This window comes from Panthera pardus, unplaced genomic scaffold, assembly GCF_024362965.1.
Source record: "Panthera pardus isolate Hobbes unplaced genomic scaffold, ASM2436296v1 HiC_scaffold_18, whole genome shotgun sequence".
NCBI classification, from domain to species: domain Eukaryota; kingdom Metazoa; phylum Chordata; class Mammalia; order Carnivora; family Felidae; genus Panthera; species Panthera pardus.
This window is the reverse complement of record NW_026526743.1, coordinates 8,966,650-8,983,138: the sequence shown is the minus strand read 5'-3', so window position 1 is coordinate 8,983,138 and position 16,489 is coordinate 8,966,650. Positions and strand designations below refer to the sequence as shown.

General features: G+C 43.5%; 1 protein-coding gene across 1 annotated transcript; it reads right to left on the bottom strand.

Annotated features, from left to right (window-relative positions):
* Positions 1-2,310: 2,310 nt before the first annotated feature.
* LOC128778088 (KRAB domain-containing protein 5-like) lies at positions 2,311-13,612 on the bottom strand. The gene is made up of 4 exons (XM_053906469.1): positions 13,541-13,612; positions 8,112-8,183; positions 2,925-3,051; positions 2,311-2,428 (listed from the first exon to the last, which is right to left on the bottom strand). The coding sequence occupies exons 1-4, from the start codon at positions 13,610-13,612 to the stop codon at positions 2,319-2,321; spliced, it is 381 nt and encodes a 126-aa protein (XP_053762444.1). The 3' UTR covers positions 2,311-2,318.
* Between the last annotated feature and the right edge of the window lie 2,877 nt (positions 13,613-16,489).

Genomic DNA, 16,489 nt, shown 5'->3' with positions numbered 1-16,489 from the left:
AGAGGGGAAAGAAAGAATCCCAAGCAGGCTCCACGGTGTCAGCTCAGAGCCCAATGCAGTCCTCAGACTCATGAATCGAGAGATCATGACCAGAGCCCAGGCACCCCTAGCTATAGCTCTAATTTTCAACTGTGACTGTGTACCCACGAAAAAGGAACATTTTCAATTACTGGCATGTCTTCACGGGCATTACAATTGTCAAGAATGTTCCTTAAAATCAACCATGGAAACCTCTAATGAAAACTTTTGTGAATAAGCACTTAAGACATTAAACAATGTGTTATGTGAATAGATCCCTCCTATCACACAGATTTCAGGGTATAATCCATTGTTCATTTTTTTAATGTTTATGTATCTTAGTGAGAGAGAGAGAGATAGAGAGAGAGAGAGAGCGCGCACAAGCCAGGGAGACTTAGAGAGAGAGGCAGACACAGAATCCAAAGCAGGCTCCAGGCTGTGTGAGATCTCAGCACAGAGCCAGACATGGGGCTCAAAGTCACAAACCCAAGATCATTTCCTAAGCTGAAGTTGAAGGCTTAACCAACAGAGCTACGCAGATCCCCTATAATCCATTCTTTAGAATCAAGCAAACAAAAACCTTTCATTTCTTTTTTGTGAATGTTTAAAAAGTTTGAGAGAGAAAGGGAGAGAGGGAGGGAGGGTGGGAGAGAGAGAGAGAGAGAGAAGGGAATTCCAAGCGGGCTCCACACTGGGTACAGAACTGGACTTAGGGCTTAAATTCAAACCATGAAGTCATGACCTGAGTTGAAATCAAGAGTCAGATGCTCAACTCTCTGAACCACCCAAGTGCCCCAAAACCTTTCATTTCTAAATAAACAAACACAATCAAAAATGTAAAATAGGCCAACAATCGCTTTTTAAAAAAAAATCTTTGGTGTTAAATTCAGATACATTCTGAGTAAATAAATAATAATTGATTTTTTCTCACGTGAAATTACATTTATAATGAACTCTTTTTCTAAACATAGGACATTTCCTAATTGTCTGCCTCACTTCTTATAAAGCAAATGCCCATGGTATATCAGGACTTTTGATATAATAGATCATAAAGGAATCTCCTATACAACGACTCAGAGTGAAAACATATGACAAAGTCACAGGGACTTCATATTATACAAGATACATTCATAGAAGGATTCAATTAAGAAATAAAGTAACAATTGAGACTTTCTTATAGGCTGTGAGTTTTCACTTCTAAATATCCTAGCTCCCCTATGGCATTAATTTAAATAGAATTATATGAAAATAATAGGTGCTTTACATTATTTCACCATTGAGGAATGCAAAACATTGAGTGGAAATTTCTTATTTTACTTAATACAAAGAAAATGAAAGTTTATTTAGACACAGACATAAAGAACAGTGTGGAAAGGGTGGGGGGGGGGAAGGAGGGACGGTGGGAGGGAGGGATGGTGGGAGGGAGGGAGAAACCAAGCACCATCTGGGCTGTCAGCTCAGAACCCTATGTGGGGCTTGAACTCAGAAACCCTGAGATCATGCCCTGAACCAAACCAAGAGTTGGACTCTTAACCAACTGACTCACCCAGGCATCCTGAACTTTCTTTTTTTTTTTTTTTTTAATATTAATTTTTGAGAAACAGAGAACATGTGCCAGATGGACAGAGAGGCAAAGGATCCCAAATGGGTTCTTCACTGACAGCAGAGAGGCTGATGCAGGGCTCAAATTCAAACTGTCAGATCATGGCTTGAGCTCAACCCAGACGCTTAACCAACTGAGCCAACAGGCAACCCAAGAAATGAACTTTTGAAGTGGAACAAAGAACGAGATTTCCTCATATTAGGGAGTTGCTTTATCACCTGATGTGATTACTGGGTCTGTATTTTGTATGATTAAAATGAAAGCCACCTTAATCCTGGAAAGGATCAACCCGAAAACTTGTGATGTCTCCCTCTAGCGTTCCTGGGATTTCTGCACCTCACCTCAAGGTGCCCACCACTATCCTGACACACTTCACACAAGAAGCAAAACAGAAGTCAGAAATGCATTGGCGTACAGTTCCTCAGAAATACAGAGATTTCCGCAAGACCTCAAAGCAAATGGAGAACCAATTAGATTATGGAGGACCTCACTGTGGATGTGAAGAACCCTCCGTGGAACTGAAGGAGAATCTTTACAGAATGGAAAGCTTGGTATGTTGGAAAGCAGATGTCCGATGTGAGAGGAAGAGACCTGAAACTGGCCTTTTCAACCTAATTTCCATTCAAGGAGAGCTGCTCAACCACATTCTGAGGTCCAATTCCTCCTTCACGACTGGACCTCAGCTCTGTCATCCACTTCATTTCCACCTACCTGGGTGTGTAGCTACTGTCTCCTTTCTCCTCACGGCCCAGACATCCTTCTTGTGTTCCAAAAAGATGACCAGGTCTGGCTTTGACACAACAAGACCTGTTTATTAGAAAAACAGAATATGAGTGTGGTTGGAGATTCTAACTTCTGATCCACTATTGTGCGTAGCAGAGCAGAGAGGACAGAGTAGAAGCTAGAAAATGATTTCCCAAATGCTGTGGGCCAACACCCCCTTTAGAACACGCAGGATGAATTTTCCATGTTCAGATCTTGACCTCCACTTCCGAGTACTACCATGACAATAATGAGTAGAAATCAGTATTTAAGACAAAAGAGATACCGTTTTATGCCACTTAGCCTTTAGAATTGTCATTAATGTACAGAAATGATGATGTTACCCTAAGGAAGGGAAGGTAAAGCTGAAAAGGAAACACCATGAAGATTTTTCTCTACATCCACAAACCCATACTTCTTTCCCTCACTGCAGGGATCTGAATCCCAGTCATGCAAAGAGGAAGATTCCAAGAGACAGTCTTCAAGGGAAGGAACAAATCCCTGAGTATGGTTTGGGAAACGTGGAAGGAGTTATCCTCACCCAAGAAATGGAGGTGTCCGTAGTTCTCTAACATCACATCCCTGTACAGTTCCCACTGACTGTGGTTCAGGCACCTCAACTCTTTCTGAGAAAATTCTATGGCCACATCCCTGAATGTCAGCAATCCCTGCAATAAAAAACACACTTGTCAAGTGGCCACAGGCAGAGTTCATAATGCTAGGTCAAATGAAAGGGGCAGTTAATGTCACCAGCCAGACTCCAAGACCTGACTTTAATGCTTGTGCTTGTACCCACCGATCTTAGTTCCACACTTTACTTAACCTCTTTTTCTATCTTATCTTTTACTTCACAAAAAACACCCCATGGGTATAGTCTCCTGTAGTGGAAACAGAAACCATCCAACAAAATGTAATGACTGCCCTGAGGAAGAGCTTGGATGGGCTCAGTTGGAGATTAACCCCTGACTCACACCTAAGCAAATGCATAATAGACTAAACTACGGAGTGAGTACAGTTACCTTCATCTCATACATACATTTTATTTTAAATCTTATGTCTTTGAGTGAGATAGAGCGTGCCCCAGTGGGGGTGGGGCAGAGAGAGAGAGAGACAGAATCCCAACCAGGGTCCATGCTCAGAGTGGAGCCTGACCTCAGGACTTTCATCCTGACCTGAGCCTAAATTAAGAGTAGGACGCTCAATGGACTCAGCCACCCAGGAGCTCTCTTTTACCTCATTATAATACTAAAATCTCACCCAAGGAGGAGCACAAACCTCATTTCCTATGAAATATGCAGAGTATGTACACAACTGTTCTCTTAAAGCTTATGTGCAACCTTATACTCCACTTGACATAAGATGATGGCCTCCCCTTTCTGAATATCTACGCTAACCCTAAATGAAGGGACACCATTCCCCCTTCCTTCTTGAGTATCTGATTTGGAAGTTCCTCCCTGTGATTTCCTTGTTTCTTGTAAATCATTTTTGCTTTGCTCACATCCTCACCTGGTATAGTTTTTTTGTGATTCACCAACGACTGAACTTCTGTTAGTTCAGTTACATAGGAGAACTGGTTCTGGCTTAGGTGAGGTTCCTGCTTGATGAGGTAAGATTATTTGTCACCCAGTATTATGCTCTAGTATATTCTTTATCTTGGAGGTAGGAACCTTTATAAATATTGTGTTTATTCAAGAGAATTTGTAAAATGAAGGCATCAACTCAGGCATATACATTTTGAATATTGTATTTACATCATACAGTACACGCCATCTATTTCTTAAATGGAAAGTTCTGGGGAGTGACAAATGTACTTAGCATATTCTAATATGAATTAGAATTTCACAACAGGACCTTGGGGATCTTGTTAAAATGCAGATACTGTTCAGGAGTTCTAGGATGGGGTAGATGTCTGCATTTCTAACGAGGCATTAGTCTATGGGCCAAGAGATACATATTTCAATAACGAAGAAGTAGAACTCAAAGACAAGAACTTTTTGGGAACTTGGAACTGAGTGGGATTCATAGCAACTACAGGTTCTACTAGAATAGCAAGAAAGGCAATAAACCTTTCCAAGCATTTCCTGGTTAGTAGAGAGCATTCACAGTTTTTCATAACTTATTGGAAAATAAATCATATTCTAAGACAACAGACACATTATTCTTCTATTTCCATGTGAATATTTTTTCAAGCATCCAGTACGTGGTAGGGATCAGGTTTTAACCCAGGTCATCTGACCTGGAGTTGACCTAAAATGACACCTAAAATATACAGAGGGGCCCCTAACCAAATGATCATAGCAGGTGTCAAACCTGAAGAATGATGGAAAGAAGGTATGCACACAAAATTGATCACCTTTATACATTCCATGCTCACATCCATAAATATTCAAAGAAGTTGTATAGATATTAAATGTAGAAAAGTATACTGGTGACTAAGAAACATTTTCAATAAAGGACACCTGGGTGGCTCAGGGGGTTAAGTGTCCACGTCTTGAATTTGGCTCAGGTCATGATTTCACAGTTCACCAGTTCAAACCCCACCTCAGGCTCTGTGCTGACAGTCTGGAGCTGGCTAGGGATTCTCTCTCTCTGCTCCTGCCTCTCTCTTCCTCAAAATCAAACAAAACGTTTTCAGTGACATGAAACTCATAAAACTAATTGTAGATAATGGTGCTTAGGTCTTTTACTCACACTATCAACACAAACACACATTAAGATACAAATACAACAGTTATTTCTGACTCTAGTATGATGAGGGATACAATCAGAAAAATTTTCACCTTTAGGACAGAAAGCTAACATACAGTTGTATTATGTGGACATTCATCAAATAAAGGCTGGTTCCTACATTTTTCTTTAAGTTTATTTATATTGTGAAAGAGAGCGTGGGTAAGCAAGGTGTGAAAGGTGGAGAGGCAAAGAGAGGGAGAGAACCCCAAGCTGTGACTCCAGGCTCCAGGCTGTGACTGAGCCACCTAGGTATCCCTGGTTATTACATTTTTACAGGGTCTCATGACAACAGGGACATGTCACCACTGCTTCATATTGAACTGAATGGTAAGCACCAGAGAAATCTTGCAGAAGCAGTTTTACACGTAGAAATTTAAAGAAACATTTGTGATTGAACACTCTGTGCACCTACCCTCCCCTTGAACATATAAGCTTCATGCAGCCAAAGTACAGTTCTTTCTGCCCATGGGTCCTGCCCTGTGCTACTTCAATAAACTATCTGGCACTACAGAGTATCTCAAGAGTTGTCTTGACCGTAGTACTCCATGATCTGCTAATATAGTTTTTATTTGAAACTTTTTTAAATTTTATTTTTTAATTAATCATTACTAAGGAGAGAGAGAGACAGAGAGAGACAGAGAGAGACAGGGAGAGAGAGAATACCAGGAGGGGCAGAGAGAGAGGGAGAGAGAAATGGAGAGGCATGGCTCCTGTTCACCTGATGCTGGGCTCCAGCTCAGGACCAGTGAGATCATGACCTGAGTGGAAGTCCGATGCTTAATGAACTGAGCCATGCACATGCCCCTCGTTGAAAGCTTTATTTCATTCATCATTTGTGCTGTTTTATTTCAGGATTTTAAGACACTCAAACATGGTAATTCTTGGTACTATGTGATTCTTTTTTCTTTTTCTGAAATACACAGAAGTAAATAGAGTATGCATGTGTCATGACTATGCAGCAAAACAAAAAGCTACAGGATGAAGGTCTGACTCATTGAGAACCTCGATGTAGAGGTCATTACATCTACTACACAACAGTGAGGGTCTCACTGTCTGGTGGGGACTAATGTAAGGTGGGCCAGGAGACAATGTTCAAGGAAATAGTCTTGAGCCTTTTTGGTAAATGAGGCTGTTTGTGTAAAAGCACAGGGACAGGATCTGCGGGAAGAAGGAGCTGAAGGAGATTGAGAGGAGCTGTTGATTATATACTTTAAGTTGGGGGGGAAGAAATCTAAGTTTCTACAGGGCTTTCATACGTTAAAGAAGACTTCCAGGAACCGGAACTCTGTCTAGGGTAAAGCTAAGCTTGCTGTTTGCCTCTAGGAAAGCATCAACATTAAAGCAGTTGTGAATTCCTTGAGGAATATCTTCCTTGGCCAGTCTCGAGTATTTCTGCAGGGCTTGTAAGTTGTGAGAAATTTTAATTTTATCCACATTGCTTTTGCATTTGTCCTCCTCCTCAGAAACTACAATGGAGGGAGGGGTGCCTGGATGGCTCAATCAAGCTTCTGACTTTTGAATTAGGCTGAGGTCAAGACGTCTTGATTTGTGAGTTCGAGCCCCGTGTCCCACTCAGTGCTGACCCTGTGTCACCTACTTGGGACTTGGCTCTCTCTTGGCCACTCCCCTGCTTGCTCACTCTCTCTCTCTCTCTCTCTCTCTCTCAAAATAAACTTAAAAAAGAAAAAAAAAGCTACAAGGTGAAAAAATACAAGAATAGTCAAACTAGGAGAAAGATATTTCCAGTTTAAATGTGATGGTGTCTGGAAATTGCTCAGGGAATCTGGCTGAAATCATTACAACTGATAAGAAAATATGAACATTACAGGGGAGGAATCTGGCAGAGAGCACAAACCCAAGTAATAGAAGGTAACATCAGCTGTAAGGAAACAAAGTGATATCGGTGCCTAAGTCACACCTCAGGACACGGGATCGCCGGTGTGCTCTTGTGACCCCAAACAGTAAATCACAATATAAGCAAGTTAAGCACAGTGGATTTATACAGACTTTATCGCATATACTTGTCATGTCCTGGAATATCTAGGATATCTTAAAGTAGCTTTTCCACATCCTCAAGAGCAGGAACATTCTAAGTTATTCTGTGCCTCATATCCATCTTGTGTATTTGTGCATTTTCATAATCCTCCTCTACCCGGGGCACAGAAAGCATTCGGATAAGACCTACATGGGAATGGTTTTCCTTGATTGCTATCCCAGGACCAGACCCCATCAGCAACAGGACACTTGGCCTCAACACCTACCTCTCTGGATCTGTCACAAAGGGACTATTTTCAATACTTGTAGGAATTTAATTCAAAGTGACAACTGCTGTTGCCCTACTAGAAGCCAGGTTGGAGAAAAGGGAGAGAAGTCTCTTGGATATAGGGGAGGAGTGTTCTGAAGACATAACCTAGAATATCATTTCTGAAATGTTAAAAATTAGGTGAAAACCTGGGGCACCTGGGTGGTTCAGTCGGTTGAGCATCCGACTGCGGCTCAGGTCGTGGTCTCGTGGTCTGTGAGTTCGAGCCCCACATCCGGCTCTGTGCTCAGAGCCTGGAGCCTGTTCCGGATTCTGTGTCTCCCTCTCTCTCTGACCCTACCCCGTTCATGCTCTCTGTCTCTGTAACAACATAAACGTTGAAAAAAATTTAAAAAAAAATTAGGTGAAAACCTAAAGCAGAACCATAAGAACTAAACAAATAAAACCATTGGTATTTAAATTTTTTTCATTTAGAGAGAGAGAGAGCGAGCATGCATGCAAATGGAGGACAGGGACTCAGGTAGAGAGAGAAAATCTTAGGTAGGCTCCAAGCTCAGAAGGAACCCTGATGCAGGGCTGGATAGCAGGTCCCTGGGATCAAGACCTGAGCCTAAATCAAGAATCATATATGCTCAACTGAATGAACCACCCAGGTGCCCTGCAATTTCTACACGCATGGATTATCCTGAGAACAAGGTGACAGGTCCTCTTGCAATGGACTCAATCAAGGCTTACCTGAGAATTGGCCATTTCTTCTTTCACCTCCTCTTCAAGAGTTTTCTCAAGATTTTTGTGGAGAAATCCCAGCTGAAGTGGGAGCAAATGCCCTTAAAGCCACCACTGCAACCTCTTCACCAGTAACCTGGTCACCTGCTGGCAGGGCTTTGAAATGCAAAAAAGACCCAAGTTCCTCATCATTTGTGTCAGGAGCTATTCACAAACTATGGTGTCCCACGTGGAGACCAGCCTCTGAGTTTCCTGTCTCTGCTTTCAGGGGGCCTCCCCTCCCACAGAAGCTCACAAATTCTGCTTGAGCATAGGAACAGTGTGTTACATGGACCTGACCCTCCCCATCCCCTGTACTGGAGACCCTTGAGCCAAAGCCTGCACTCAACTCTGATAACTTAATGAGAAACCTTTCGGCTTAACTCTGGCTTCCCTTATCATTTTGATAGGAAAAGATCGGATTCAGTAAGGAGAAAGGGAACCATTAGGACCTGAGGCCCCTGGGTGGGGAAAACACATTTTGGATCAATGCTGGGAATGTCTGACTATGGCAAACCCCCTCAGGTGTAAGGTTCCTCTTAAGAATGTGACAGACACCACCTACTCCCCCGCAGGAATTTGACTAAAGACCTAACTAAAAACTGGTAGTAGATGATAAAACTTAAAACCCACAAGGAACAGTATGGTCATAGACCACTCCTCCTGGAATAGAAATGAGCCAATCAGGAGGGAAAACCCAGCACCTGGAGTTGTTAATCCAGTATGCGTAGGACTTGAGAAGGAACAAGGGGGAAGGGAAGAGGGAGAGACCAGAACCTTATACCACAAAGGCCCTTGCCTATTGTCACTGGTATTCACATTCCAATGCCCTCTCTGTAAAGAGAGCTTTCCTACTACTCTTCCTCTGTTATACTGTAATAAAGTTTTGCCTGTTGCTCATTTTGTGTCCACCTCTTTATTCTTTGATTCGGTGAGAAAACAAATCCCTGAATCCTAGATATTGATGCAAAAAAATCCCATACAGAATCCCCTGGAGCACTTCACTAAAACAACACTGTTGTTTCCACCCACACCAGTTGAGGGAATCTGAGGGGGAGGGTAGCAGCAATGATTATTAATGCAAACTCCACACAGGATCCTTTTGGGAAGCATTTGGGAAGTGAGCAAGGAAAACACAGTAACCATGGGTATGGTTATTGTCCAGATTTAAATCCATGCCTTCTCCACTGATCAGAGTTTCTGTAAATTTACACATTCTTCTCCATTTGCTTCACAGAAGGACACACGTTTACAAATGGAGCTTTCCCTGATACATGTGAATGAGCAAGTTTTGGGGTGATAGTGGGGTGGTCCAGAGCTGATGGCCAAGAAAGAATTCTTGAAGACATCTTTGGTGCACCCAGGGGATTTTATTCAAGTATGGGGACAGGGCCCATAATCAGGAAGAGGTGCCCTGGGACCCTGAAGAGACCCTGACTTTACACTTGGGAACTGGGGGAGGTGAAGTCAAGGCGTAGTTTCCAATGAGTTTTTTTCCTATGCTAATCAAGACTCACAGGATACCTAGACCTAGTTATTGTGAAGCTAAAGTTGTTTTTCCCTCTAGGAAAGCATTAACATTAAGATAGTAAAGAATTCCTGGAAAAACTTTTACTCTGCCTGTCTCAAGTAGTTGTCCATGGGCTGCAGGTTATAAGGAAATTTAATTTTATCTGCCATTTCCTTCAGTCTTTGTTTCACTCGTCAACTGCCAAATAATCATCCAAATAGGACATACTTTTCAAACTCCCATTGGCCACAAACAAGAATTCGAATTGTTCATTATTTTCATCGACATTTGATGTTACACTATTTTCTTTTTTAGCTATTCTAGAAAATATTGAGTGGTTTCTCACAGTAAGTATCAAGTGGTCTTAATACTGTTGCACTGGTGGCTGAAACAGAAATCGCTTAAAAGTATAAAGTTGAACAAAAATAAAAATGGCGGCATTAAACCATCAGCGAGGCTTGACTTTTAACCAAGTAGGATTTTTCTTCTCTTGGGAAATCCTCCCTTCATCTCGTCTTAGCCTTAAATTTTTTTTTAAATATTTGAGAGAGAGAGAGAGAGAGACAGACAGAGGGCACATGAGTGGGGGAAGAGCAGAGGGAGACTGAGGATCTGACACAGTCTCCACACTCATAGCAGAGAGCCTGAAGTGGGGCTTGAACTCACAAATTGTGAGATCATGACCTGAGGCAAAGTGGGATGCCTAAATGACTGAGCTACCCAGGCGCCCCTCTTAGCCTTTTTAAAATGAGAAACCCAGGACCACACTGAAAACATGATGAACAAGGATGGCAACACAAACACAGTAACTGTCAAAACCAGATGGCTCCTGCATTTCCCTACAACCCCCCAGCTCCTTCCTCTGGGTTGGCTTGCAGTTTTCAAGACCCTAACCTGCTGCAGCCTCCTTTACCTGGCAAAGCAAGAAAGCTATTGTTCCTCTTTATCCCAAACTCTGTCTTCATATTATATTTTGGCTCTGAAGTACAGAGGTGAGTTTTCAGCAAGAGAGTGAATGTGTAGGAGAGGAAAATATTTTTCTTCACCTTTTCTCAGTTGTTTGGTAATTCCAATAATTAAGCTGACATAAGACAGTTCCACAAGAGAAAAATATTTAATGATAGGAACATCAGTGGTATGAGGCTCAGAGTCAGGCAGGTGATGCTTACATTCCATTGTGTCTTAAGGAGAGGGGATAGGCTTTAGAATTTCAAAAAGGGGGAAGTGCATTCACAGGAAAAAGGAAAGAGTAAATGTTTGCCAAACCAATGTTTGCCATGCCAGGCAGGTAATGCTTTATAAAAAGTTCCTGTCTGGTAATAGCTCTTTTCCAGGTAGTGGTCCCTCATCTAATTTATGGTTTGTCTAAAAGCCTCAGAAAACAGGCAAATCTTTCCCTTTGCAGCAACAGAATAATCCTAGAGGACATTTTAAGTTAAATGAGCCCCACACAGCAAAATACACAATGTAGGAAATCACATATATGTGGAATATGTAAAAAGACAAAAATGTAGAAGATTAGCATGTTTATTGCCAGGGGCTGAGGATGGGGAATTGTTCAGACATTGGATCAAATGATAAAAGGTATACTTACACAGGATGTGTAAGCACAGAACATGTACAGCATGGTGACTATATATATATAAATATAAATATAAATATATATATATATATAAATATAGATATATATATATATAATGTATCTGTATTTTAATTTTTTACATTTACTTTTTTTTTTTTTTTTAACATTTATTTACTTTTGAGAGACAGACACATCACAAGTGGGGGAGGGGCAGAAAGGGAATGAGACAAGGAATCCGAAGCAGGCCCCAGGCTCTGAGGTGTCAGCACAGAGTCCAATGTGGGGATTGTACTCGCAAACTGGGAGATCATGACCTGTGCAGGAGTCAGACGCTTAACCCACTGAGCCCCCCAGGCACCCCTGATGGTGACTATATTTAATACTAGTGTATTATATATTAAAAAAAAATTTCTTTTTAACATTTATTCATCTTTGAGAGACAGAGAGAGAGACAGAGTATGAATGGGGAAGGGGCAGAGAGAGGGAGACACAGAATCCGAAGCAGGCTCCAGGCTCTGAGCTGTCAGCACAGAGCCCGACGCGGGGCTCAAACTCATAAACTGCAAGATCATGACCTGAGCCCAAGTTGGACGCTCAACTGTCTGAGCCATCCACATGCCCCAATACTAGTGTATTATAAATGTGAAATTTGCTAGGAGAGACTATCATAAGTGTTCTCAACACACACACACACACACACACGCACACACATTTAACTATGGAAAGTGAGGTGTATGTTTATTAGATTGTTTTAGGTAATTACTTTCTAAGTGGGACACAAGGGTGCAGGAGCATTTGGCTCCAGGGGCCCCAGAAAGACCCAGTTGCCACTCGTGGCCGACCAAGTTAAAGGCAAGAAAGAGGACTTCCACTAACACAATTTTGATATCAAACTTTCTCATTGGGTGCTTTCCATCATGTGTCTCGTGGCTCAGGAAAAAGACTCTCAGGGGAACGGGAGCTACCCCCTCCAGCCACAAGGAGTACCCTGAGTCAGAAAGACCCCACCTGTGATAGACTCCAAGACAATGACTTAAACTTCATTGCCTACCTGCAGGCACCCACTCACTTTTGCCCATCCTCCCCTGCCCCCCGCCCCCGTTTCCCTTATATAAACCTGAAAGTGTTTCTAGCACATTGAAGATGGTCTTTGAGCCATCAGTCAGCTATCTTCCCAGTGTTGGCCTCCTTGAAATACCTTCTTTTCTTGTTTCATCACCTCTGCCTTTGGTTTTGTCAGTGGTGAGTGGCCAGACCTGGTCTGTTTGGGACCCCAGAGACAGGTGGTCTTGTGGGTCTCCCTTCATGTCAGTTACTCAGAGAGACATCTGTGGTGGCAAAACCAGAAAGGGATTTTCTTCAGGGAGGTCAACAATGAGAAGGCAGTACACTAATATCTCAAACACTGTACTGGTTTCCAAACTGCTGAACATACTTCCAGGTTCATATAAGGAAAATGTAGGACAAAAGAAAGAGGGGAAGCTGGTTAAAGCAGGTATTAGGGGCCAGCTAGATGTCTGAGGCCAGATAATCCCCACGCATGCTTTTGGCTTCTATAATCTTGCTTGCCTCTTGCATCCGCCAAATGCCAGTGCAGTACAACCAAAAAGTGCCCTGCCCTTTCTTTTTTTCCTTAAACCCCCGTATTCCCACCCATAAAAAGAGACTGACACTAGGGCCACGGGTTCAGCCTTTGGAGGTGATACACTGGGCCAGCACCAGTGCAAAATAAACAGTCTTTCCTGATTCCCAAGTGTGTGTCGCTGGTCTCTTCCTGCACACCAAATATTTGCTGTAACATTTTTGGTGCATTGGACAGGAGGTCGACAGCTGCAATGGCCTTTTGAGCCACCATGGTCAGAAACCAGTGGAGAGTCCACTCATGTGGGCTCCTGTGAGGGAAAGGAAGGCAGCCGCTGGTGGTTTCACTGGACCCCAACCCTCGCTGGGCAGGACAATAGTCAGCCACTACTGCACTCAAACGGATTCCAGGAGCAATCAGAAAATTCTGCCAGAATGGGACATCAAATGGGGTAAGTGTCCCCAGGACCCGAGGACTGAGTTCAGGCCCACCCTACAGGTAGAAGGGAAACTTGATCACTTCCTGGGCAACATAGTTGCAGCTTAGAACAGGGAAATTCTGGGTTAAAGTTTGCAATCTGTCTGAATGTGTGAGTGCCCTTGCTCCATGGTTTTGGCTATGGAGCCTGAGTGGGTCCTGCCCTGGGATTTTGTGATGACTTCATACAGCTCTTAAGGCAGAATCAGGTCTGCAGATGCCAATCTGAATCAGGAGTTTATACTGACCTGCCAATGCTGAGAGTTATGTAAGTCCTGCGAGAGGAGCAACCAGGAGCATGAAGCAACCTCTTCCCTCATGTTCGTCCTGCAATACTGTACATGGGAGGGATCTGCCTAGGATACCAGGATAGGGGGAAATTCCTCAAAACTAACTGTTTTGGAGTGTAAATTAAGAATTTTTAAAAGATATTTCCACATGACAATGGGGTCAAATTTACCCTTGGGTAATTATGTACCTTCTGTGAATTAGAATGGCCTATGTTCATTCTGTGTAGGTTGGCCTCCTGAGGACACCCTAGATGTCCCCACAGTCTGACCTGTTTATAAAGTAGTCAGTGGAGATCCCGGCCACCCAAATCAATTCTCATATGTCAATCAGTGGCTGGAAATAGCCCAAATCAAGCCTCCTTGGGTCTGATTCTATGTTAATAGTAAGGGACAATGTAGAGTCTTAGCAGCACAGACCAAGAAGATGACCTCACAGTGGAAAAAAACCACCTCCTATCCTCTGTGAAAATTCCAGAGTCTTTCCAATTCTACCACCATATGCCCCCAGAGCCCCATCAATCCAAGAGAGGGAAACCTCGCCTGCCTGATAGTTCACCCCAGTTGGTCTCACTTCTGCCAGCAGCCAATCTGCCCCAACATGGAACACCTGAACCAATAGGGAGACACCTTAGGTACATGGCTCAAGGCCCAAGGCCTCCAACAGCAATGCAGATGCCACTGCAGGAGACTATGACTCCCTAGAGAATAGGCCCTGACAGGACCCTACAAGAGGGGTGATCAGTTTTCTACTACCAACCATTCTCCCCTGCTGATTTCCTTAACTGGAAACACCACACACCGCCCTACTCTGAGAAATTGCAGGTGATCATAGATCTCCTGGAATCCATAATCCAGACTCACCACCCTTCCTGGGTCGACTGTAAGCAGCTTCTTCTTACCCTCTTCAACACAGAAGAGTGCCGATGAATTGTCACAGAAGCCAGAAAATGGCTCCAGACACAGGCAATGGATGGACAACCAGATGTTGAAGCTTCAGCATGGGAGGCCATACCTGAGTGGAGCCCCATTGGGACCCCAACACAAAGGCAGGAAGGGTCAGATTAGAAAGATACTGACTTGCTTTCCTCCAGGGGGTAAAAACAGGGCCAAAAAGCCCACCAACATGGCAAAGGTATCTGGGGTCCTACAAAAGCCAGAAGACAGTCCAGGTGATTTTCATGAAAGATTATGTGAAGCCTTCAGAGTTTACACTGTATTCACCCCCCCCCCCCAAAATCAGCACATGGTCAATGCTGCCTTCATGGGACAGGCCCAAAGTGACATTAGACAGAAGCTCCAAAAATTAGAAGGGTTCACTGGAAAGAACACCGTCAAACTATTGGAAACCACCAACAAAGTTTTTGTAAATTGGGATTGAGCTGTCAGAAAGGAGGCACACCAAATGAAGCAAAAGGCAGCTCCTGGCCATGTTCTTGGGGCACCCACCCTTTCCAGAAGGGCCCCCATGGAAACCACGAAGGATTCAAGAACAAAAAACAAGGGTGCCACTGGGACCAGATAAATGTTCTTACTGCAAAGAATTTCAACACTGGAAAAATGCATGCCCCAACTACCAAAAAGGGAAACCAAAAACCTCCATTCCACTGAGCCGCTACCAACCAGAACCACCTGAGGCTGACCTGATCAGACTAGCAGGAGTAGACTCTGATTAGAAAAGACTGGGCTCTATCCAACTTGGCCCCCATGAGCCCATGGTCAAGACAAAGGTGGGGGGCCAAACAATAGACTTCATGGTAGACACTGGGGCCAAACACTTTGTGGTAACACACAAGATGGCACCTCTGTCAGGTCAAGAAGTCACCACTGTAGAGCCACAGGGGCATAAACCTGAAGGCCATTTTGTGGTCCATGACTGTGCCAGCTGCAGGGCCACCAAATAGCTCATGACTTCCTGTATCTACCCGGCTGCCCAGTCTGTTAGGTAGACACTTGCTAGCCAATTTGGGTGCATAAATAGCCTTCACCTCAGATGGATAGATGCAATTATGCCTAAATGAAAAGGCCCAACCCATGATTTTGTCCCTGACAATTCCATGGGAAGAGGAATAGAAATTAAATACTTCCCTTCCTGGTGAGCCAACAGTGGCCCCCTGAGCTAGAAGCTGAATTTCCTTCAGTTTGGGCAGAAGGAAACCCCCCTAGCCTGGCATAAAAACCACCCCCCAATAGTAATTGACCTAAAGCCTGGGGCCACACCTGTCAAAATATGCTATTTTGGGAGTCACGCCTGAGAATTCAGACACACTTCGACAGGCTATGCAAATGGGGACTTCTGAAATGATGCCAGTCCCCATGGAATACTCCCCTGCTGTCCATGAAAAAGCCTGGGACAAATGATTACCGCCCTCTACAGGACTTAAGAACCATTAATGAAGCAGTCGTCACACTGCATTCAGCAATGCCTAACCCATACAGTCTCCTAGGACTCATACCCTCTGAAGCAGGATGATTCACATGTCTATAAGGGTTATGAGTCTCATAAGATGCCAGAGGGCAATACTTGCTACCGCATGCTTGGATGATAGATTATCAGGGACTGCTATGTGAGAACCCATGAGTAAGATTGGAAGCGGTAAAAACTCTAAACCTTGCCACTTTCTTGCCTGCAGTGGCAGGGTTCCCAGAACATGATTATCTAGAGGTCACTGATGAAGTCTATTCTAGCCAACCAGACCTATCAGGCCCTTACAAAATCCTGACCTCATCCTGTACACTAAGGGCAGCAGCTTCATGAAGGGAAAAGATAGGCTAGTTATGAAGTAGTCTCTTTTTGAGGTGATAGAAGCAAAGGCCCTGCCACAAGGATGGTCAGCCCAAAGAGCAGAACTGTGGGCCCTAATAAGAGCACTAGACTCAGTGAAGACAAATGGGCCAACATATACAGTG